The 24527-nt window shown below is 45.2% G+C and overlaps 1 protein-coding gene across 1 annotated transcript in view; it reads right to left on the bottom strand.

Moving 5' to 3' along the window:
- The window catches only part of Skap1 (src kinase associated phosphoprotein 1), a 291122-nt gene that overhangs the window by 9986 nt on the left and 256609 nt on the right, over positions 1 to 24527 (bottom strand). The window contains exon 11 of the mRNA XM_057774954.1: positions 18947 to 19047. Within this exon, the coding sequence (XP_057630937.1) occupies positions 18947 to 19047 (101 nt within the window). The remainder of the gene's footprint in view (positions 1 to 18946; positions 19048 to 24527) is intronic.

Here is a 24527-nt window from a genome sequence, read left to right as displayed (position 1 = left end):
CACTGGGAGTAGGCTTTGAGGCTTCAAAAGCCATGCCAAGCTCAGTCTCTCTCCCTCTCTCTCCCCGCTGCCTATAGATCAGGATGTAAAGCTCTTAGCTACTACTTCAGAGCCAAGCCTTCCACTTCCTGGCCATGATGATCATGGACTACATATAACTCTGTGAAACTGTAGCAAGCGCCAGTTAAATGCTTTGGCCATGGTGTCTCTTCACAGCAATAGATCAGTCACCAAGACAAGGATAAACGGGTTTGTTTCATCTTATATTTCCAGGTTACAGTCCATGATCGAGAGAAGTCAGGACAGGAACTATGAAGGGACATTGCTTGCTGGCTCACAGACTGGCTTGCTCACAGGCTAATGCTTAGTTAGCTTTCTCACACAGTTCAGAACTAACTGCCTATGGATGGTACCCTACTACATCAATTAAGACCATTAAGGCAGGCTGTTGCGGTGGTGGTGCACGCCTTTAATCCCAGCACTCGGGAAGTAAAGGCAGGTGGATCTCTGTGACTTCGAGGCCAGCCTGGTCTACAAGAGCTAGTTCCAGGACAGGCTTCATAGTTACAGAGAAAGCCTATTTCGAAAAACCAAAGGGAAAAAAAAAGACCATTAAGACAGGGCTGGAGAGATGGCTCAGTGGTTAACAATACTGGCGGCTCTTCCAGAAGACCCAGGTTCCATTCCCACATGGAAGCTCACAACTGCCCATAACTCCAGTGCCCGGGGATCCAATGCCCTCTATGACCTTTGCACGCACCAGGCACCCAATATGGCACACAGACATACATGAAAGCCAATTATTCATACATTTAAAAAAGACCATGAAGACGCTCTTATCATAGATATGGCCACATGATAAAAAAATTATTCAATTCAGTATCCACCCCTCCTCACTCCAGAGCAGGTGATTCTAGACTATATCAAGTTCACAGTTAACGCCAACCCGGACAGATAAGAAGTTTTGTTTTGGTTTGGTTTTTCGAGCATTATTTCTCTGTGTAGCCCTGGCTGTCCTGGCTGTCCTGCGATTCACTCTGTACACCAGGCTGGCCATGAACTCAAGATCTGCCAGCCTCTGTTGGTGCTGGAGCTAATGTCCTGCACCATCACTGCCTGGCCAGATAGGAAGTTTTAAGGGCCGGCCCTTGTTGGTTTTGTTTCTTGAGTTCTCAGTGGTAAAGACAGAGTGGATCCAAATAAATGCTTACTAGAAGAGGCCATGATGAAATGAACGGGCAATAAACGTTTGCGTTCTCAACTGAACAACAGACTTTCAACTAACTCCTAGACACTCCCCTGCTGACTGAACTGGTTACGACCGAAAGAGGCCAGCTGCCTTCGGAGACAGTGGCCTTAGATGGGTTCCTACATGCCAAGAAAAATCTCAGCTGCCACAGAAGTGAGATGTGGACCACTGAGTGGATCCTTTAAGGACTTTGTTTTCCTTTGGAGGCGGGGTCTCTCTCAGTTTTTAGCCCAAGTTAGCCTGGAGCTCACTAAGACTGCGATATCATATTAGTCATATGTAAACATATGCATATACATATCATATCATATATATGCACATGTGCCATGGAAGCCAGAAGAGGGTGTAGGATCCTTTAGAGCTGGGGACTCAAGCAGTTGAGAGCTGCCATGTGTGGGTGCTGGGAACCAAACTTGAGTCCTCTGTAAGGAAAGCAGGTACTCTCAAACACTTAAATCCTTAGCCATCTATGCAGCTCCCAAACTGAGTTTTTTAAAAGGTCCTAAAAGGAGCTGGGTGTGACTGCTCATACCCGTAATCCCAGCACGGTAGAGGCTGAGGCAAAGACTGTTGTGAGTTCAAGGCCAGTGTGGGCTACAAAGTAAAACCTTGTCTCAAAAAAAAAAAAAAAAAAAAAAAAAAAGATCCAAAACCAAATCACCACCACCACCAAAACCTAAAACCAAACCAAACCAAACCAAATAAAAACAAAACACATACACATATGCACCCCGCACCTAAATCTCAACGAAACAAAGCAGAGGCTGGGAAGACTGTCCAGCAGGTGAAGTACTTGTCCCACAGAATAAAGAAGACTGGAGTTCCAATCCTCAGCATCTGTAGAAATGCCAGGTGGGCACCTCAGCGGGCTTGGAATGCCAGCTCACGGGAAGCAGAAGCAGGAGGTCCCCTGAGCTGGACCAGCTAACTGGAGTAGCAATTGCCAGGCTCTGGGTTCAAGGGAGAGACCCTGCCTCAGTGTGTAAGGTAGAAAGAGATCAAGAAAGATAACCAGAGCCAGGCATGGTGCTGCACGCCTTTAATCGTGGCACTTGGAAGGCAGAGGTAGGCGGATCTCTTTGAGGCCAGCCTGGTCTAAACAGTGAGTTCCAGGACAGCCAGGATGACGTAAGAAGAGAAAGAGAGACCTTGTGACACACACAAAAGAAATACACTCAGTATCTCCCTCGGGCCTCTACACATATGCATGAGCACCTGTGTACACCCATGTGAATATTTATACACACATAAATAGGCAAAACAAACAAACAAAAACCCAAAGAAACCTCAAACAACAACAGCATTGTCTTAAATAACTGAATGTGTCTGTCGACCACCATGCTGTACAATTCTTCATTCCTTCCTTCCCCCAGGCAACCTCCCTCTACAGTGAGTGTGTCTCTCGTATGACACACGCGCCAGGGAGTCCATGTCTGACAGGACATGTCAAAGCTCAGCTTGGTGCACGTGATGTTTCTGGTTAATTTTCCAATGCTGAAGTTAGCGCGGCCTCCGCCTTCACCTAGTTTGGTTTTCCAGCCTGAACTGTGTCTCCATTCTTTGTGTCTTAGGTTGTCTGGTATAGCTGCCCAGCTTTACCGAGCTGCAGGAATGTCTTCATCCGCAGGGCTTTGCTGGGACACTGTCTTCCTCTCAGACTGTAACTCATAAAAACTAGTTTTAGCTCTTTTGCTTTCTCACGGAGCAGAAAGCTGCCTGGCAGTCTTTCTGACCAAAGGCAACTTGCTCAAGTGAAGCGTGTGTCACGTGAGGCTGGCCTGGCTCCATGGGGATTAGTTGAGACCCCTGACTTTTGACTCACACGTCACAGTCCTCTTTGGCTGTGATGTCAGGGGTAGGGACCAAGTCTTGGAAACATACTTTCTGCCAACTCAGAGAGGGTGCAAACAGGAAGCAGATGAGGCTCAGCAGGGCACCTGCCAAGGCCAGGCTTTCAGTCAGGTCGCTCTTGCTCGAGGGGCGTGCTGACCTGCCTGCTGACGGCAGACGCGGTGGCCTCCACACAGCGGTAAGAGCAGAAATGAGTTGAGAGGAACTCTCTGCCCTTCAAAACAAAAGAGCCAGCAGAAGTGTGAGGATAGCATCGTCTCAGAGACCATATGTGTCCTGCTGTGGGAGCCTGGGAGTTTAATCAAAGCACCTACAGGTCCTGGGATCCGACTGTCTTTTCCAGATTTCTTCCCTTGGTTGGATACCCAGAAAGGGCTGCAGGGCTGAGGTGTTTAAAGCATGAATGGAAACTTCTAGCTTTCTCTCCCACTCCTACCCCCCATGCACTGCTCCAGCTCAGTCTGAACACCACGAGGTATTTTAAAATAATTTCTACTTTGATGAATTGCTGGGGAGTCCACAATTGCTCATAATCAAAGGGAGAAAAATGCAAATGAGATCCGGCCGAGAACTATCACCACCAAACGTTTATTTCACTGCGCAGTGCCAAAAAGAATTAAAACAACATTAAACTCACAGCAATCATGTTTAAGCCCTCGTTTCCAAGTGCCAAATTGCACCACTCTGGATCATACAGATGTTCGTTAATTATGCTAATTTTTATTAAACTATTAAAATGGAGAGAATACTGGCTCAGCCAGGCAGACCCTAGCTCCGAATGAACCCTGCCCCTGTCTAGAGGTGCTAATTTACTGCATTTTTATTAAGTTGCTGCTTCTTGAATTTTAGTTTTAGGATCGAATGGAACTGAGTTTCTAGGTTCAATGTTTTTCCATAAAATGTGAACTTCTCTTGGCACAGCTGTTTGGAGAAACCGGAAGAGTACTTCCAGGTTCCCAGGAGACCTGCAATCGTCAATGCAGGAGTGTCTCTACCTTCCAACTGGGGCCGCGAGCCTGTAAGTGTGTCTAGATAGCATCAGGGCAGCCAAATTCTACACTTGCTTCACTCAATTGCTGTATACTATGGAGGGTAAAGGTAAGACCTTAATGCTACAGAATTATTACCTGAAGACGCTTTAGATAAAGAGCCTAAAACCAAAACCAACCGACCAACCAACTAACCAACCAACCAACCAACCAACCAACCAAAATTCCAAAAAACTAAAAACCAACCTCTCCCCGCCACCCCAAACCAAAGGACAACGACGACAACCCCACCAAACGCTGCACTGTCTTCTTCTCGCCGCCCATCTTTCGCCCGGGAGAAGTATAACATGTTCCTGATTTCCACATTTGATCAAACATCTGTTTCCTTCAACTTGAACCCTGTCAAATCTCCCTGAACTCTTTTCAGGCCTCATGAAGGAGTTCTGGAAATGAAAGTTGGTGTTCCGACTCCATTATCAGGATGGAGAAGCCACTGGCTTGGATGAATGAAATGTTTGAATGAACTTGAAATCGACACGGTGCTCACCACCATCCGCAGTCAAAAGTGTTTGTGGGGGATTGTACACGGCCCGGAAAGGATTTATGCTAATCTCAACCACCAAGAGAAAGAAAAAGACCCAAACAGACCACCAAACCTGCTATAAAAAGAACAGCAAACTCTATAAACAAAAAGCAGTATGGTCACCAACACCAGGCCTGTCACACAGCTTGACTCTGCCTCGAGTGGCTTCCTATTGCTGTTTATGGCTTCAAGACTATCACAGGCCTCCTCCGTGCTCCTCCTGTCACAGGGCTCTGAGCCCCTGTGTGGCGCTGTAAATACCCTGTCAGTAGGTGTCAGGGGATATGGGGAGGGGGACCAGCAGGCGCCTATCATAAACCTTAAAAGAGATTAAATACCCTTACCCCATGATTGCTACATTTTAATTTCTCTCCTCCCCGCTGGTTCCTATTTGTATAAGCTCTTCCATGGCTCCCCTGGAGTAGCACAGACATGACCTGGAATGACCATCCCATCTTGGGATGAGAATTCAATTTCTAGGCTCAGTGAATCCTAGACCGTTCCAACAGAAGAAGTTCACATTCTCCAGGGCTTCAAGTCTTAAGCTGGAGTCTGTGAACCCTTAGCCCGTCTGTGGACGGATGGGAAAGACTTCTTGAACTTTTGAAATGGACATAAAATTTTGTATGGATGTTTACGTGTATCTTGCGCCCAGACTTCCCATTAGATTTTCAAAGGTTTGTGAGCCCTCCGTAGTTCACAGATAGCACTCTAGAGGGAAATACCATGGACTTTGTGGCCCAGGTCTGGACTCTGTCCTATTGTAGACCGTCTACTTTATTAAACAAAATACAATGAAAACAAACCAGGAATCTTTGCTCCTCACTTGCTGGGTCTTCTAGGCATGAGTCCTTCCCTTGTCGGTTTCCCCTTGCTTCCTGACGGAGCTGCTCACCTGTCCTAAGGCACCAGCGTCTTCACTGTGACTTAAAAGGTGTGGTACCCTCTTACCGCGCTCTGTAGCATTTGGAACAAGTCTTCTGACAGGGTCAGTTCCGTTGAAAAGGTTCTGTGATGGGGGTCTTGGGTGAGTTCCTAAGGAAAACCTCCTCTTTTCACATCAAAATGGTCTCGAAGCTTCTGTGGAATTCCCTGAAAATGCCTCATAGTTCACTGTCTTAACCACCAAAAGTTCACTGTATCATTGTAAATCAGAGAATTCCTCTTCAAGAGGACAATCAGTCAGGCTCAGACATGAAGGATCAATAAGTACTTGATATATGTATGGAAAAAGCCAATCAAGTATTGGCTTATGATTGCTTATTTCTCTTAATAGTGCTCATTTACCATATGTTATCATTAGTGAAGAAGTGAACTTTGAATTCCTAAGCAGAGTAGATTGTATACTCCAAGATCAGCATACACACACACACACACACACACTGGCCTACGAATTCTGTTCTCCTAAAATCCAGCTTTGGGAATGAGGATGTTTTCTTTAAGAGAGCTTAAGTTTTAAGAGAAATTGAGGGTTCTAACTGCTGGACGAAGAAAGCTGGGAACAGGAATTGGTCGCTGAAGACAGATATACCTATTTTTTCAGCATGGATTGTTCTGTGAGATTTTCCTGGCTGGGTAGCTGGTGGTGTCGCGACACTGGACAGGATTTTAGCCCTTGGCTAAAACCTTTGGTAGTCTGGCGGCCTGTCCAGGCTATTTCACACTGTGCTTAAGGTTCTTGGTGATCAGTTTCTCTTTTTCCATCACTCAGAATTTTGGTCTATAGACCATACCACAAATGAATCATTAAGTTTGCTTCAACTGAGCCAGTTTTATTTATTGTTACATTTCAGGGAACTTGCTGCCCTGCAGATTGATGGGCCCGGATGTCTGAGGAGATAAGCGTTAGAGAAGAGGGAGCATCGGAAGGTGGTCAGCAAAAGCTGTCAGGGCACTCACGACGACGACGAGTCCCCGAAGCTTGTCCCGGCTTAAGAATGGAGTGCTCTGAGGGGAACGCTAACTCCGCATGGAGGGCCTAGGAGCGCTTGAGTGAGAGGGAACATTTAGCCTCAACTGTGACGCTCACGTCCTGAAGAGGGTGTGAACATGTGTCCATGGAGTCAAGGCCAGGGAGGTGTGTAGGGTCTGCACACACCAGATGTTGTTGGTGACGGAATCGTGTGTGGAAGTTGTGTGTGTACAAGGAGAGGCGACAAAAAAAAAAAAAAAAATCAAAAAGGGAGGGGGAAGTGAAGCAGGTTTGTAAAGAGAGGTAGGCATATAGCAGGCAACTTAAAGTTCACCTAAAGAAGAACTGGGACAGGCCAGGTAAACGTTTACAGATGGGAGGAAACAAGGTGCCGAGTGCAGAATTCAGGAACAATAGAGGCAGCAGCATCTCGGAGCTGATAGAATTGTGATACCATGTGAGACGGGCATATTAATATGTATTCCATAAACTGTGCGGCTCCCAGCCCCACCGCTCTGTTTTGCTCTGACCGCAGTACCAGCCTCAGGCACCACAACACAATTTGGAAACAATGTGACGGAAATGTTTAATCTGCTCGGCCCATCTGTGCTGCGTATTTCTCCAGATCTCCCTGAGAGAGGCGCCTTGAATCTCCACATTGCCTTTAATATTCTCCTAAATCACCTCCCCACTGCACTTCAAGGGCCATTGCTACAATATCACAGGTTCATCTAAAGTGCAATGGGGAGGGGGGTAGGGGGAGGTGCAGGCTGGGAGATTTTTTATTTTAAAATAATTTCCAGAGATTGTCTTTTCTGCTTCCTTAAAAAAAAAAAAAAAAAAAAGATAAGAAGGAGAAGAAAAGTTATTCTATTGTTGCCGTAAGGTTATTGAGGTTGTTTGGTGCAAAACAGGGTAGGATAGAGTGGAATCATTCTCCAAAGAATTATATTTATTAATCTCCATTCTCTCTACTGGGCACGGGGAGGGGTGAGCAGCTGCTTGCATCCTCATCTCTTTTTCTTGCACCTTGCTAGGGCGAGGTGTGCATTAGGGGCTCTCAGCACTCATGACATCGGAGTTGGGCTTGGCAGTTCTCAGGGCTAACCCTGCCGCTGCTGTACTCCAAACAAAGCTCTGTACATTCAATCCCTAGCCAGTATGCCCTCATTAGGAAAGGACACTTTAGATTTTTAATTTCGACAGAAACCCTTGGTTTTCTCTCCTTTCAATGCAGATGTTGAGCGTTGGAACACCACCGCATTTCCACACCTGATCTTGCCAGATTCAGCTATGTGGGGCTAGAATGTGGGAAACTGGAGTGGGTCTCGGAGAAAGAGGGGACGAGTCACTGTGTTAGACCCTAGATGAATGGGAGAGTCTTGCACATCACCCAGAAAATTAGGATTCCTTTTGCTTTGTGAATTAAAGAAATGAATAATTTAATCCTCAAGATTGTTCCGGCGAGGGAAAGGCGAACCTCCCAGTTGCGGGGGCCCTACAGCCTGTCGGTGTGTTACATCATCTGCACACATAGGCGTTTCCATGACAACAGCTTATAGCTTCATTTCCTGGATCCCTCTAGGGGGTGTCACAGCCAGATCCACCTGCTTTTCACCCTACCCTCGGTGGGGTCATGGTAAGGTCGCCAGAATAAATGAACGCGGGTACTAATGATCTGTTTACTGCTGTTTATGCTCTGTGTGTGTCAGGGGCATGCACATTTAGAGAGCTCATTATGGCTGCAATTAGAATGCACCATCGCTAGATATTTAACTCCTTTTTCTTTTAAATTAGCATTTTAATAACATTCTTTGAGCAGAGAAACAAAATGACCATTTTTCACGGACAAACTTCTAGCTGTAGGTGCAACTTTAATGGCAAAGTTGTGAAGGGGGAAGAGGGGAGAGAGGGGAAAAAAAAAGGCCATTTTTACCACTTTCACCCTCCTCCCTACCAAAAGGATATTTTTATTTGCTTTCTAACACACTCAATTTCCTAAATTTGTTTTGAATCCAATTATTTTGGGTGGTTTAAAGTACCGTGCTCTTGTTGGACGGAAATTAGCAGCAATTGAAATTAACTTTTTAGGTGACCTGTGAGAGGGGCTAAAATAATTACAAGTGTAGAAGAAATCCTCCTTCCCAGAGACCCTCACTGTAAGACGGGGCTGTGACACCATTATCAGAATATCTTCATACCGCAATCACAAGGACTTTTTTTTCCCCTTTAGAAGGCGACTGCCATGAGTGTTTCTGTGTCACAGCCCGTACGATTATCATATAGAGCGTAAGTGATGACAAACGCGCTGTGATAAGCAGGATAAATAAGAATCAGACAGAAAGACAACAATAACATGGCATGAATTACCATTTTAAAAAGGTCAGATCGCAGAGCCTCCAAGAGCAGGAGAACTGGGACCCAGACGAAGCAATGCAGTCAGATCTACTTGGTCAGAATGTTCTGGAGCCATTGCTTTTACGGGACCAGCCGGCACCGTCTCTAGCTGTTTATAGATGCTCTGTTTGTGTAAAGTACAGTGAAAAATAACAATTTGAATGTTTCGATTATCTTTCCTGGTCTTTTCCATTTTCATTATTTATTTCCTATAAACGGGGACCTTGCTGAACATAATTCTGCAGACAAGGAGGTGGATGGGACAGCCGATGGGAACGAGGAGATGGATGGTGGGTGCGTGCAAGACAGATGCTATGCGTTTATGAAGAGGAGAGGCGTCCTCAGTGAGCATCCACAAAGTAGAGAAGGCGAGCACGCAAACTCTAACCGGCACTTATGGATGGCGGAGGGGTAAGGAAGACGGGGGCGGGGGGGGGACAGGCACGGAGAGCCTACCCCTCCTGGAATCCACGTCCAAGTTCTGCCTAAGATGTCCCACGCTTGCCTTGGCTCCTGTGAACCTCACAAGTCTTTCCATGACAACAGACGGGATTTCACAGCCAGAGAGACTTGAGAGGTCAATAGTTGAAAAGCAAGAGTAAGAAAGAGAGATCTTTATCCACAGCAAAACAATCCCACAACCCCCCCACCCCACCCCATACCACAGAAGAAAAAAAATTTAAAGACACAGCAGGAAAAAAAAAAAAGAGGAACCTTTCTAAACATGCAAGTTTAAAATGTTTATGCTCTTGTCTGAGCCTAGTTGCACCTAAGAATCTACCATTTCATAAATAAAATACTGATGGCACAGACTATCATTTGGTGATCGCTACCCCAGGACATATCTCGATGCATTTCTGTTATTTTAATTAAATACTGCATTATGGTTTGTGACAACTACATAGCGACGTAAATGAATTCCGAATTAAAGTGTTACTTAGGCATCCAGTAATTTTTGTTTCAGTTCTCAGTTTTACAAAGCAAATAGCTATAAAATCAAGATGTTCATTCATTTACAGATGGAGGAGGGTTGCTGCTGCTGGGTTTTTTTTCCCCCTTCTCCTTAATCCTCATGCACGAAAGGAATCTGGCTCCCGACACTCTCAGCTTATGAGCCACATCACGACGAGAAACACGTCCTCTCGACTAGAATGCGAGAGGCTGACTATTAATTGCTGGCATTACGCTTATCTTTGCAGCCGAGTTCTGTCTTCCAGCAGTCGTCCCGATGGGCTGCAGGCTTGAAATGCCAGGATGGTGCTCTTTGTTGAGCGGTTAGGAACCTATTTGGTTTCATTTTCTTGAGAAAGAATCATAAAGTTTATAAACGCTCCGTGGAAGTTTCTGTTTTTGGAACTCCTTCCAAACACGGGGTATTAGTAATGACAGAAAAATTCCTCTATCTCTGCACTAAACAAAAACAAACAAACAAAAAAAATTGAACCTCTTTTAAGAAAAAAATATCTTTTTAAACTTAGCTATATTACCATTCTCCTAATGAATTGGAGATATAATTTGATATCACCAATTGGTTGCAGCTTAAATGTCACTTAATTGGTGAATTATGAGAAAAGTTTGGAATTTTCTCATTTGCCAGTTCTGAATTTTACTCAAAATTAATATAATTGGGCAAAAAGATTTTTTTTTGCGTTCAAATCTGAGGATTTAATTGCCTTTAATATGTCCTGTCACATAAAACAGTTTAAAATAGCAGGTTTCCTGAAGACATTGTCTATTATTTCTGTTCAGAGAATCAATATGATCTTTTAATTAGCATTAAATATCATGCGTCTATGGATATCATCAGCTTCTAGCTTTTTGCGTCCTCCTCAGTTGCCCCACGTCTCCCATAATGAACCGTACAACTTTGACAGAACTGGCTGCTCTGTATGTTTGCAGTGAGGCTATAATGTGCTTCAATATTTTCCGAGTTTGGTCGGAGTGCTGGATCCATACGATATCAAGAAACGCTGGCAGGAGAGTGGAGGGCCGCTGAGTTCCTTCTGAGAACATAACCACCCAGAAACAAAGCTTTTGCGACTCCCTTTAAATAGGGCATTCACTGAAATGCCATCCAGCCTCTCTGGCAGATTAGCCAAGAGTTTATTACTAAATCTCTGTGTAATAGACATGCAGCTGACTCTGGAGAAGCTGCTTGTTATAGTACCGGTGGCAGGAAACGGAGGAAACGTCACAGTTAAAGACACAAATTTTCCCTGTAATATATTCGAATGGAAACCTCTGAATCCAATACTACATGGGCACATCTAATAAATTTACAATATTTCAGTCTCAACAGCCTTCACCGGTTAGTTTTAAAGATTTATGTGGTAAAAAATTACTCAGTGATGAATATGGTTTATTCTGTGCAGTATTGGAGGTATAAGGAATTAAACTACCGTCTTTAACAGTGAATTTATTATTACCTCTGTCAAAAGACGAAGGCTTTAACTGCATTTGTTATAAATTCACTGCAAAATAAATGGCTGGATTTTTTTTTTTTTTTTTAACGCCGGAGTTTGTAAAGCATGGGGCGATTCTGAGAATTAACCTAACCCCACCATGGCTTATGTGGTTTTATGTAAACATCTGGTGTGGGACTTTCCACCTGACTGGTGCACGCGCGCGTGCATGTGTGTGTGTGTGTGTGCGTGTGTTTTGAAAGCAAAGGGTCCTGCCTAGGACAACAGTTTAGAAATAGGGAGATTAAAGAGAAAAATGCAGTTGTATTCTCTTTCTCTTTTAAAAGGATTTTTATAATGAAGAGCCAGGATTCAATGGGAGAGCGCCCTTGTGCAGTGGGCCCTTGTTAGCAGGCTAAGTGTGTGCATATGCCCACACACAAACACCCTCTTCCTTTTGTCCTCTCTTGGAATGGGTATCCCCTCATTTATAAAAATTACCTGGAAGGAATGAGGCTGCCAGGGTTTGTTCTAGACGATTGGTTCCTGTCTGGGGGAAAGGAATGGCCTCCACTGAATTTGACCGGTGTATGACCGTTGCCTTCCAGCTGACCCCAAATCCCATTCCCATCCTCCTAACTCTAGCCTCCCATAGGGGTTATTAATGAGAGAAAATACCATCCTCCTCCTCCTCCTCGTCATCACAGCACGGTGTTGACCTGCTTGCGAACATGAATTGGGGTGGCGGGGACACCTGCGTTTCTCCTATACCGTTATCAATAAGAAAAGATATTTTCTGACGGTGTGCCCCGTCTACGTCTTTGCTTAGGTCAGAGGTGAATAATCGTTTTTTGACAGGCATTGATCAATTCATCACACTGTTTGGGCACTCTGTGCCCCAGGCCTATATTTTCCCCACTTACTATTCCCAAATTACCTGGGCACACCCCCCACTCAGGCGAGCAGAGGGGACGGTGCCTGAGGAAGTCCTAAATGGACACTAGATGTCACCAAACACCTCTTTTCCCTCAGAGTCCGGAAATTAAAAATAAATAAATAAATAAATAATAAATAAAATCCTTCATTTAAAGCAATTGAAGGGATTAACTTATTGGTTTTTATGAGCATTGCTGTCATGTTCAACTAAATACACGTAAAAGAAGAAGTATTATTGCACTCTGATTTTTTTTTTTTTTTTTAAACAGTATACAGATCTTTTAGAGAGGAAGGAGGAGCTCAAGGGAGGAGAAGGGTCTGTATTGTTAAGTAGTCCTTTGAGGAGGTAAGGGGAAAAGATCCTGGGTTTTTAAAATCCCATTACAACAGGCCTTATGTTTACATAGCTCAAGTGTGCCAGGCCTGGCCCTGCCGCATTCAGACGGATGAAGCCGGGAGCAGCTGTTCCATCCCAGGCGACAAAATGACTCTATCCTTGTTCATATAAAGTCCATCTACCCACATCACGTGCCGCATGATACTGTTTCCACCGTCCGAGAGGACAGGCCGAAGTCTGGCATGTTGGAGCCAGGAAAAGCCCTTCTTGGAAAGCTAAGCTGTCGTGTAAGCGTCAGCCTTACGGGATTGGACGCCCAACTTGTTGCTCCAATGCTGATAGCCAAGGAAATAAGACCCTGGATAAGGTCGCAGAGGCGTCTAACACCCTTTGGGGGTGGACACAACAGGCCTCAGAGATGCAGCCACGTGACTCAGTTTACCTATTCATGCGGTCAGGGGTGGGTTCTTCTTTCCAGTCAACTGAATTTCTCTTTGTATATTTTGAATCAGTCTCAGTATGTGTCCCTGGCTGGGTCAGAACCAGGCTGCTTCAGATTCAACAGAGAGCTTCTGCCTCAGCACACAGGGACTAAAGGTGTGTGACCCCTTCCCCTGCAAGAAGTTTCTCTTTTTAATTTGCGGTACACCTCACAAATCATTTCTGGAACTGGAGACTGATTTTTTTGCAGTGGACACTCGGTCTGTGCTCTCTCAAGCAGGAAAAGAAACATCTATACCATTTAGAAGAAAAGTTCTCTAGGGAGAGAGAGCTTGCTGGCTGGAAGTCACGCCACTTCTCTGAAAGGGGACTTGAGATCTTGTGATCTCTCTTATCTGATGGAAGCATCTTTCTTTTTTTGTGTGTGTTGGGGGGTGGTTTCAAGACAAGGTTTCTCTCTGTATCCCTGCCTGGCTGTCCTGGAACCTGCTTTGTAGACCAGGCTGGCCTTGAACTCATAGAGATCGGCCTGCCTCTGCTTCCCTACTGCTGGGATTAAAGATGCCACCCCCGCCCGGCCAGATAGAGACATTTTACTTCCCTTTTTCTCCCCACTGATAATAAGTGACCATAGAGGTGTTGGCTCACAGAAGGGCTTTGCCATCCTCCGAGACAAGGAGGCAAGTGGGGGCATGGTGTCACTGCACTGAGGGTGATTCAGCACCTGCCCTGCCAGCCCTGCTGCTCAGACAGAATGGATTTTTGGAGTACACCTGTTGTTGAACCCCTGCCAGGTACTGATGGCCACTAACCCCCAAATCACTTCCCCCCGCTGTTGATGCCTGGAATGTCTAACAGGACCGAGCGGCAGCCGGCATGTATTTCAAACACAGCAGATGGATTTTTATATTAGCTCCTATTTCATGTTCAGGCAGAGCGACCGCCACACTCAAAACCACAGCCTCGGTGCTGCCGAGTTTGCTTCTGTGAGATTAATTCTGTGAAATTAATTGGGACAAGATTGAAAAGGAAATTAAAATGCAGCTGAGTGAACAGGCCTCTCAAACACCTTTTCCCTGCTCTATTCAAACTTGAATTCTGCGGTGGTCGCTGGCATCGTGGGAAGTAATTTACGAGCAGCAGGCTCTCAGGAGTGATTCGTTATGTCTGAGGAGACCTGCACCAGCGCCACAATCTGGAGGCACTGAAGAGCGCTAAACACCCTGCTGCGGCTTGAGCTGTGTGTCCCGTCTCCTGGGTGGGTGGGGGACGGGGAGGAAGGGAAGCTCTTACTAGAAACAGCCGTTCAGAAATATCTGGGCCCAAAAGGGGTGCAGGAGCATCCGCGGGATGTTCACATCCGCTTCGTTATTAAAATCTTCCTCTAAAATATTTTAAGACCCAAATTGGAAGTCAGTGAGTTAAGTGGGCATGAAGCTGCATGGGGCCTTGGAATGTCTGGATGTGCTGAGCGGCGGTCAGCAGGAGGGCTTTCTGCTAACTGCGTCCTTGTTGCTGCTTGTGAGATAGGCTACATGGCTCTGGCTTCTTCCGGAAGAGAAGTTTGGAGGCTCTTTCTGGGGTCAGTGATGAGATTCCTAAACCACAGAAGACATGATGGATTTCCATGTAGGCCTCTTCATTGGGTAGTAAGAGAACTCTGTGTCTCAACCGAGTTGAGTGTCTGAGGAATGCTTGGTATATGAACCACTTTTTTCATTAAAGAAAAATGGAACTAAATTTATTTATATGTGTGTGTACGAAAGTGAATGCTACAGCTTGTGTTGTGTGTGGATCTCAGAGATAACTTTTGGGAGTTGGTTCTTTTTTTTTTTTTCCCTTGGTTTTTTGAGACAGGGTTACTCTGTATAGCTTTGGAGCCTGTCCTGGAACTCACTCTGTAGACCAGGATGGCTTCGAACTCACAGATGTCTGTCTGCCTCTGCCTCCTGAGTACTGGGATTAAAGGCGTATGCCACCACTGCCCAGGATGGAGTTGGTTCTTTCTTTCTGCTGTGCCATGGGGTCCCAAGGATGAAACTCAAGTGTCAGGCTTGGTGGTAAGCATCTTTACACACTGAACCATCTTGCTGGCCCTCATTCTGCTCTTACCTTACCAATAATTTATTGAACTCCTAGTAAACGCTCAACACCAAAGGGTAGATTCAGTGTGGTGCTAGCAGATGGGAGAGAAGAATTATGTGCTGTCATTAAGTAAGGGCTACATACTTTTCACATAAATTCTCTGATCACAACCTTATGAACAGAAACTGGCCTTCTTTTTTGTAGATAATAACATTAAAGCCTGAAAGTTTAAGTGATTTTTTTCCAAAGTCACACAAGTAACCTGCTTGAGAACAGGATAGATGGTAGGCATTTGGTTAACTATGGAGTTCATGTTTCTCTCTCTTTCTCTCTCTCTCTATCTCTGGGACATAGAGATGGGCCAATGGTTCAGAGCACTGGCTACTGTTCCAGAAGATCCAAATTCAATCCCCAGGTCCCACAACCATCTGTAACTCCAATTCCAGGGAACCCAAAGCCCTCTTCTGGTCTCTAAGGACACAAACATACATACAGGAAAACACCGATATGTATTAAATAAAAAACCCCAAACAAACAAATCCCTCAAACCCAGCAGGGAGCAGCAGGAGCCCAAGGCTAAAAGCTGACATATTTCTCCTCCCATCTGCTCCCCCTGCTCCCCCAAACCCTGAGTCTCCTTCCTCCAGACACCCTCTTCAGAGCCTTCCTGGGGTCTCTTTATTATTAGGTAGCCCTGCCTGCCCTGGAACTCAAAATGTAGCCCAGGCTAGCCTTAAACTCACAGACATTTGCCTGTCTCTGCTTTCCGAGTGCTGGGATTAAGTGAGCACACTCGGTACAGGATTTCTTTAATAAAGGGCTATGGATTTAGCTATGGAATATCCAGAGCCTAGCATGCACTCGGCCCTGGATTTGATCCTTAGTGTCGTAAGTTTTATTTAGAGAGGGGCAAACCAGTTCAACCTGTGGGGGAGAAGACCAAAGAGTTGGTAGTTGGAACGTTCGCTGTTTAAATGGAGCAAGTAATTAAAGCTAAGACAGAGCTCTGTGTGGATTCTTGTGCAGCTTTGCAACACCAGGCCCACTGTGTTTAGAACGGGAGTGTCTCGGGTGGGAGAAATGACTCCCTCGTGGTACAGGTGAGGAAACAAGCCCAGGTGAGCTGAGGTGTATCGTTGTGCCATACATTTCTCGGGGAAACAGACGTGTGCCTGTTTCTAGCAGAGGCTTCTCATGCCCAGCGAAGGTGGAGTTCCCCAGACATCTTTTGCTTGGACTAAACTCCATCTGGGTTATTTTGGTCTCTTGTTCCAGGTTTGAGGGGTAAGCTGGCTCCAGCAAAGGAAGCCAGTGGGGGCTGATGTGGGAAGGGTATGAGAGACAATTCCAGAGAGCGCCGAATGGCTGAGCTTCTGGATGGTCCGGAACCTCCTATTTCTATGAACTGGGTTGTTTGTGGTTTTTAGAGACAAACAAATAGGATGGGAGCTCTTGCAAGGTTCTTTCCTGTCCAAGGGCTCTGATTGAGTTAGATAATAGAATCAAGGCAAATCCAATCCCAGATGCTCCCCAAAACCAATGTTAAACCGGAAGGCGGCTGGGAAAGGAGCGTTGCTTGTACCGTCCCGTTTCCTCCTCTGATTCGCAGGGACTAGCAACACGAGTGAGGGAGGCACCTGCTACAGCTTAGGGGACAGAAATACTAATGGACTTAGAACCTTCCGGAAGAGTGGAGAAAGAAGCCGACAGAATGAAGGCAGCCAGGCATTTTCAACCGAATTAAACTCTGACGCATTAGCATGTAGACGTGGAGGAGGGGGAACAGAGGTTGACTTTAAACGACCAGTCTAAGGTTCTTAGGCACCTCATAGAAATACCACAGCCATGGTAACCGCACACCATGCTATATTGCGGGACAGGTCACTGCACAGCCCCTTAGATCTAACTGGAGGAACGGGACCCCCAGTGAGAAGCCATTAACAAAGGCAAAAGACATGTAAAACAAACAAAATAATCATGTCGGAGAGAGAAGGCCAGCCAGCCGCCAGCCTGGCTCTGCGCTCTCCCTCCTGCTGCAGGCACCTCCAGACAATGTAAACAGTTAATTTGTTCACCTGCAGGCTCTGGGCAAACAGAGGCCTGGTCACACCTGAGTGGATAACTCGATTACCCTGTAATGCCAGCACGGTAATGTACACAAATTCTATTACACGGCAAACCTTGCTTTCGGGCATTTGAAATACCAGTCAGGCCAATGTCCACTCCCTTCTTTCCTTCCAATTTATTCTTGGTGTATTGGAGCTGCACCGAAATGGTAGGAGGGTGGTGTTGAGTTAGAGTGGCTGGAGAAGTCACGAGAACATCGTGACCTCCCCCAGCAGGACCTGCAAAGCTCTTACCTTCCTGCAAAGGGCTAAGTCTGAATTTACTTCCTCCTCCCCCTCCAGATAGGGTTTCTCTTGTAATAGCTCTGGCTGTCCTGGAACTTGCTCTTAGACCAGGCTGGCCTCAAACTCATAGACACCCACCTGTCTCTGCCTCTTGAGTCCTGGGATTAAAGATGTGCACCATCACCACCTGGCTAGTTCTTGTTTAAAGGGGCCTGATTCATTGGAATCACTGGAAGATACCTGGAGCCAGACTTGGACGGGTTCCTTTTTTAATCACAATTTATATTTATTGTGTATGCCACAGTGCCCCTGTGGAGGTCAGAGGATAACTTTTGGGAGTCAGTTCTGTCCTACCATATCTCTGGGATTGAACTCACATCTCTGGCCTTGGCTGCAAGTGCCTTTACCCACTGAACCATTTTGCCTACCCCTTGGTTTGTTCAAAAGGAACTTAGAGCATATTGAAAGCACAGACAGATCCTTGGTGTAAGTAATACCAGCCACAGAATAAAGAGAAACAGCAAATACGGTGTTAATAACACAACAGGTTTTCATTTTTCCTCCATGGAGTCCATATACTCAGCAATTAAAGAGCAAATTATGCCTACTTCAAAACTGTGTTCGTAGATACGGAGGGGATACATAGAGTCCTTCATGATACATTCTCTTAGGCACAGAACATGTCTTAGTCTGGTTATATAATATGTGTGGTCTTTTTTGTTTGCATTTTACAAGAACGGAGAGGAACAGTTCCCTCGAACTGTAGCCTACGACTCCAGAAGATTCTCCTCATTATGACAGACAGGCAACCATCCAATCCATCCCTTTAAAACAAAGCCCTGTTGCTTTATGAGCAACAACAGTATGCATTAGCTCTGTCTAGGGGTTAATTTATGCCTAAGGAAGAGAATAAAGTTAGCTGGGCTGTGTGGGATTGGATTTCGTAGGTCAGTCTTATCAGTGCTGGCTCAAACCAATTGAGCTAACTGGTTCTGACTCCTCCTCCCACAGGTAATTATATTATCATCTCATTTATCTATAAATGAAATAAGAAGGTAGTTTGCCTAGCCAGAATGTTTTCAATACTATTACAAAGTAATAAATTATGTACATAGTATGACCTTTATGTATCATAAATCCTTGGAAAACATCAAATTTTGATTGCCATAATTTTAGTATTGTACCCACTTCATTATATATATATATATATATATATATATATATATATATATTTGCTTTATTGTATTTTTACATGTGAAAAATGATTCCTGAGCCTGAATTTTTAAGTAAGAAATTTCCCTAACAATTATACATTAAAGGGAATTTTGGTCAGGAGAGCCATGACAGCATACAATGATTCTGATTATGGTAGCTACACTAACAAGAGGGAAAACATGGACTTTGGACTCATACCTTGCTCAAAATGCGGATGAGGTCACCTCGTTGGAAGGATAGTTCATCTGGCTGGTCACCATGGCAATCCCATAGGCCCTGGTAATAATTGGCACAGTCCACTGATCAAAGAGAAGAAAAAAAAAAAAAAACAAAGATGAAAGGAGCCAGTTTGGTCACAAGTGGAAGCCAGGGTTTCGATATAGTCTCTGGGGAACTTAAGATTTGGGGGGGCCCCAGATGACACTCAATCTAAGCAAAGGACTACGGGAGGGGGAGATCACTAACTCACATAAAATATTTAGAGATCACCCCTAGTAGGAAATTCCACTCAGCAATATGGTAATAGATGTATTTATTAACAGAAGGAAATCAGGCACATAGTCTCTCAGTTAGTTTGCAAACAAGTGGAACAAAGATGTTTCCCAGTAGACTTTCTTGACCCGGGCTATCTAAATATCCGAGTATGTCTTTTTTTTTTTTTTTATGCATTTGAAGGAACAGATCCTTCTGCCTAGCTACAAGGGGGGCTGAGTCAGCCAGCGTTCTTCTGCATCATGGCTTCCATTCTGGCCTCCTCTATTACACGGGAGCTTTATCCCAGGCCCTTCCCACCCAGGTACTTCATGAGGTCGTCACCAATAAATACTGCAACGAATAGCCCACTCTTTAAGTGGAGCCATGGGGGTGTCTCATCCATTACAACTAAATTCTGGGTGGGCTGGCCCTTTTCCAGCAACTCATTTGTAGACCCTGAACATGTCTGCCAAGATTTATCTGCAAGCCCCCGGGGAACAGAAACCAAAGTGATCTGCATTAAAAATGAAAACAACTGAAGACAACAAACCAAGCTTTAGAAAGCACTGGAGAGATTTACTGGGCTTCTCAGCGAGACTAGATGGCAACGATGCCACAGGACAGCCATCGATTCTTAACAATGAAGAATTCATATTGATCCTCTCCTACCCGGAAAGGTTAAACACTAGCGTACAAAGTGGGAGAACATCTGGGGATTTGAATGGCAGGAGAGCTAATGCCCACTGGACCACGGATACTCTGTGTGTCTCAGAATGTTTCATACAAGAGAGCCGTGAGCCTGGCACCTGCCAAAGGTGAAATTTGATTGACAGGCTCCAGGAGTCCTGTGATGTAGTTAAAATCTCCGTGAGTTTTAGCTGGTACATGTCCGTAATCCCAGGACTTGGGAGGCTAGTGCAGGAGGGTCACGAATTCCAAGTCAGTCTGGGGTTACATTCTGAGACTCCGTCTTGAAAAGCAAAATGAAAAAAAAAATTGTGTGACTTTTTGGGGACCGTGTTCCATAAATTCCTACCTACTCTAAATTTGTTTGGATCCTCTCACGAGCTCGGATGGTTCTAAGGCCGTTCATGATGGGAACAGATGGGGAACAAATGGTCAGTGGGCCACAGAGGACCTGGCTGTACTTGCCCCCCCCAACAACAATTTGTTCCTAACTTATGAATAATTCAAATAACAGAGGCGCAGTGGAACGAATCCCTATATGTCTTTGTAAACGACTCTTATTAGGCATCTTAAAGTGCACAAAAACAGACGAGAGACTGACTCATTTAGGTGAGAGCAGATTGCAAACAGAAAGAAAAATGTCAACCACAGGGACTGGGGCGTGTTTTCTTTACACAGAGAGTTGTTTGTCTCCGCAGTAGACAACAGAGGGCAGCAAACAAAATAACCGCCAAGCAAACCTCCTGCTATCGACTTAAGATGTTGGGAAGAAAAATACGTTGGGAGAAAAATGCTAACTGTTGAAAAGAGAAAGCATATATTTTGGGGGACATCGGTGCATGAAATGATAGAGAAATATCAACCTTGAAAAGCGATGACAGTTTCCCCAGAGGATATGCTGCACATTCTCAGTTGTAAGGGAGTATATCAATCACCCCGAGAGTTTGACTATGTCTAGGATGAGAAGCCAATTGACATCAATATCCTTTGTGGATTTGTAGGTGGCAGAGAAATTTTTTTAGAACAGATTTTAAAAAACCCAGTTTAGCTATGTATGAATGGTAGGGGAAGACGTACAGAGCTTTCATGGCATTTTCTGGCCCAGTGCATAGACACTTTGAGTTTATGCTCCCTCAGTGTGCTTGGGTATAAGACAGCTCCTAAGGTACCTTTTGGATATGTATGAGATTCCTACCAAAATTTGATGGTGCAAAAGAATACCCGGAGAATGACCTAAACTACAAGCACAGTAAAAAGCAGGTACACTGGTTCATACCTATAATCCCAGAAATCAGAAGGCTGAGGCAGGAGGATGGCTTTGAGTGTGAGGTCAGTCTGGGCTACAAGTGAGTTCAAGACTAGCCTGGGCCATATAGTGAGAGAGATTCTGTCTCAAAACACAGGGAGCTGGAGCTCAGGGAGACAGGGAGACAGATTCGATCAACTACAGAGGGAACGCCATGAGACTTCTAGGACTCCAAGAGTATAGAACGGCCTTTGACGTTCAGGAACCCAGGCACAGCCTAGCCCAAGATGAAGGACCACACAGCTCTGATAAGTTAATCAGAACGACGGGGCTAAAACCGGGGAACATATTTAACCTGCTTTCTAGACAAAGGTATGCTAGTATTAAGGAGATAATGGGGGAGTCATTCTTTAGCTGGATAAGGTTGGACCCCATATCGCAAGATCCTTATTAACTTGCGTGATTCATATTTATACAGTTGTGGACAGGCTACTTCATGAACTCATTCCTTGGCACCCATCAGGTCTGCACACAGCACTTAACTGAATGCCAGGGACTGTGGTACACAATGGGAATTCCTCAGTAGTCATGCGCAGTCCCTGCTCTCAAGGCTACCCTCTAGTGGGGGAGGTGCTGTGGACCAGAGTCCGGAAGAGGTTGGAGGATGCTCTGCCTAAGAGGGATCCCGGAAGGCTCCTTGGGAGCTCCAGCTGTCTACAAAATCCTGATCTCCCAGTGTCACCCAAACACCTTGAAGTTGGGAGGAGGTGGGGCTGAGCAAGATTTCATTCCTGAAGCTTGGCCCATGAAGGGCCTGCTGGTCTGCAAGTCCACAGGGTGGGTTCACTCTGCCCTGCACCAGGCTGGCTGGTCCTCAGAGAATGAGAGCAGAGACAGGTTTCTATAGTGACAGGAGTTAGGAGCCTGGCAGCAAGGCTCGCCTCTGTGCACTGGCTTCGGCTCAGCTACGTTCCCACCACGCCGGCAACGGCCTGAGTCAGAAACAGTGCAGTCTTCTGACCAGTTAATTAATTCAAAACATCCCCATTCTCATTTTGAGGACATTATTCCATCTAATTATTTTTTTTCCAGTCTGTCCATTTGGAATGAAAAACAAAAGAATAAAGCTTAATGCCAGCATTTCTCAATGTCTCAAAAAAAAAAAAAAAAAGACATAACTCTGCACTAAATAAAGCCTGGTAATTCAAAAGCAAAAGCTCTAATATATTCAGCATAAAACAGACAGAGGACCTAGAGCAATAATGACAACACTAATAACTAAAACAGTTATAACAATTAACAACAATTACAATGATAGGGAAGCTAATGGCTATGATCACTGCATTTAAATTGCTAGCCGAGCTGAGAAGGAGTTTTTCTAGAGAAAATGGGGGTGGGGCTGGGAGTGTCTTACTCTTTCTAATCCCTTGTAGGGGAGGCTAAGCCTCAAGCCAGCAGAGTATCACAAAGAGCTGAAAGAGAATTGTTTTTCTCATTTCCAGGTGTTCTTACAAATCATTTATCACTCCACACCAGGCTTTTGTGACCGGTGATGGGCGTTTCTCCTCTGATGGAGTCCAGGCTGGTGCTCCTGGTGACAGAGTCAAAGGAAGCACCTAGGCAAAGGACCAGGACACCTGTCTAGTTTTCTTTGTCTTCAGGAACAACAGAAGCTGTCTGTCCTCCCTGAGTTTAGCTGTTAGGACATTGGGTAACTTCAGAGTTCAAGCTGAGATGGGGAAAGAGGCTAAAGGCGGCTCAGGGTGCTGTTTTCTTGATGAATGCCAACATGGCAGCGAGGCCTGGCGTTAGGCACAGCTGTTTAAACTAGGAACGGCAAAGCCAAAAGCTTGAAAACAAACCTACGAGAGTAGGGCCCAGTGAGAGCTGGGCCAAAAACTCTGTAAATGGTGTCTTGAAATGTTCTGGTCTCATCCAAGTCAGGAGGGCTGCCTTCTTTAGCACATTCAAAGCAGACACCCACTGCTGCTCTAGGAACAGTTTCGGAAGTCTGGAAAAACTCACCAGGAGACACTCACTATGCCCTTAGTTTTGCAAGTGTGACTGATCTAAGGGGAACAACCAAAGGTCCCATCTCATCTGTTCCTTTAATAGGGTCAAAACTTTAGCTGGGCGATGCTCAACTCACAGTTGGTTTTGGAAATCCGAAAGGTAAGAGCTGCAGGAGCCTGTGGACCCTTCCTTTTCTTTGGTGTAAGAGCTCTCTGTCGGCGGGCACCACAGTGGGCCTTCAAAGGGTCTCCAGGACGGAAAACTCATGAATAATCACTTTTCTGCTCTTCTGAGATGACTAGGTGCTTCTAAGACCATGCCTGGTGTATCCACAATTATTGAGAGATGGAGACAGACACAGAGACAGAGACAAAGAGAGAAGCAGATAGACAGAGACAGAAGAAACAAAGAGAGACAGGGAGACAGAGAGAGACACACAGAGAGGAGAGGCCATTGCAAGGTCTTCTTTGGGCAGGGATTTGATATCTCTAAGAGTGACTTGCGTCTCCACAGCATGACACAGCCAAGCAAAGGAAATTTTTATACAAACAGGCCAGAGTGAGTCTTGCTTTGGGCTACCCAGAAGATACCTTGTCACAGCAAGTTAGGGAAATATGATCTCGCCACTAAAGAACGTTAGCGTCAGATCCACTATGGGACTGCCAGGCTGGAATTGAGAGAAAATCGGAGGTGTTGAAGAGTCACTCAGTAACCCTGTTACTAACACTCATGCTGGAGAGCGAGCTCTTTATAGATTGGCCAATCAATACTACAAGGCCATGATAGATTTTCCAGGTAACGGAATAAAATGAAAGAAATTGCATCTTACAGGGTCATTAACACTCAACCAGGAGACACTGAATTCCTGTCCTCCCTCCCTCTTCGGATAAGATCTAGAGTTGGGGTTTAAAAAAACCTTAGCAGTTCTGTCAGAGGAAGCAGGGCATCAAGCAACAGGGTCTGTGGGGTAGAGGAGAAAAGTCCTCAGATGCCAGATGCCCCAGCCCCCGAGGGGGAAAGGCAGGAGAACAGGCCAGTTTGCTTAAAGCCTTTCCCTCCCAGATACCTGAGAAAAACTAAAAGAAGCAAACGTATACAGCTGATCTATGACCTACCTAGGAATTGACTCTGTCCCAGCCTTTAAACGCCTTCACGGAGGCTGCTGGCCCTTCCCCCAGATCTCCATATTTTGTTGCTATAAAACTAAAAGATGACATTGGGAAGTTACATATGTGTTGCAGGTTCTACAGCTTCTTCGGAGAGAAGGCACTGTATAAATTCAATAAATAAATAAGTAAACACAAATAATAAAAATCCCTGCCTCGGATTCTGCAGAGAGAGCGAAAAGTCTTCCTGTTT

This window comes from Chionomys nivalis, chromosome 7 (genome assembly GCF_950005125.1).
Source record: "Chionomys nivalis chromosome 7, mChiNiv1.1, whole genome shotgun sequence".
NCBI classification, from domain to species: domain Eukaryota; kingdom Metazoa; phylum Chordata; class Mammalia; order Rodentia; family Cricetidae; genus Chionomys; species Chionomys nivalis.
This window is presented reverse-complemented; position numbering and strand designations above follow the sequence as displayed.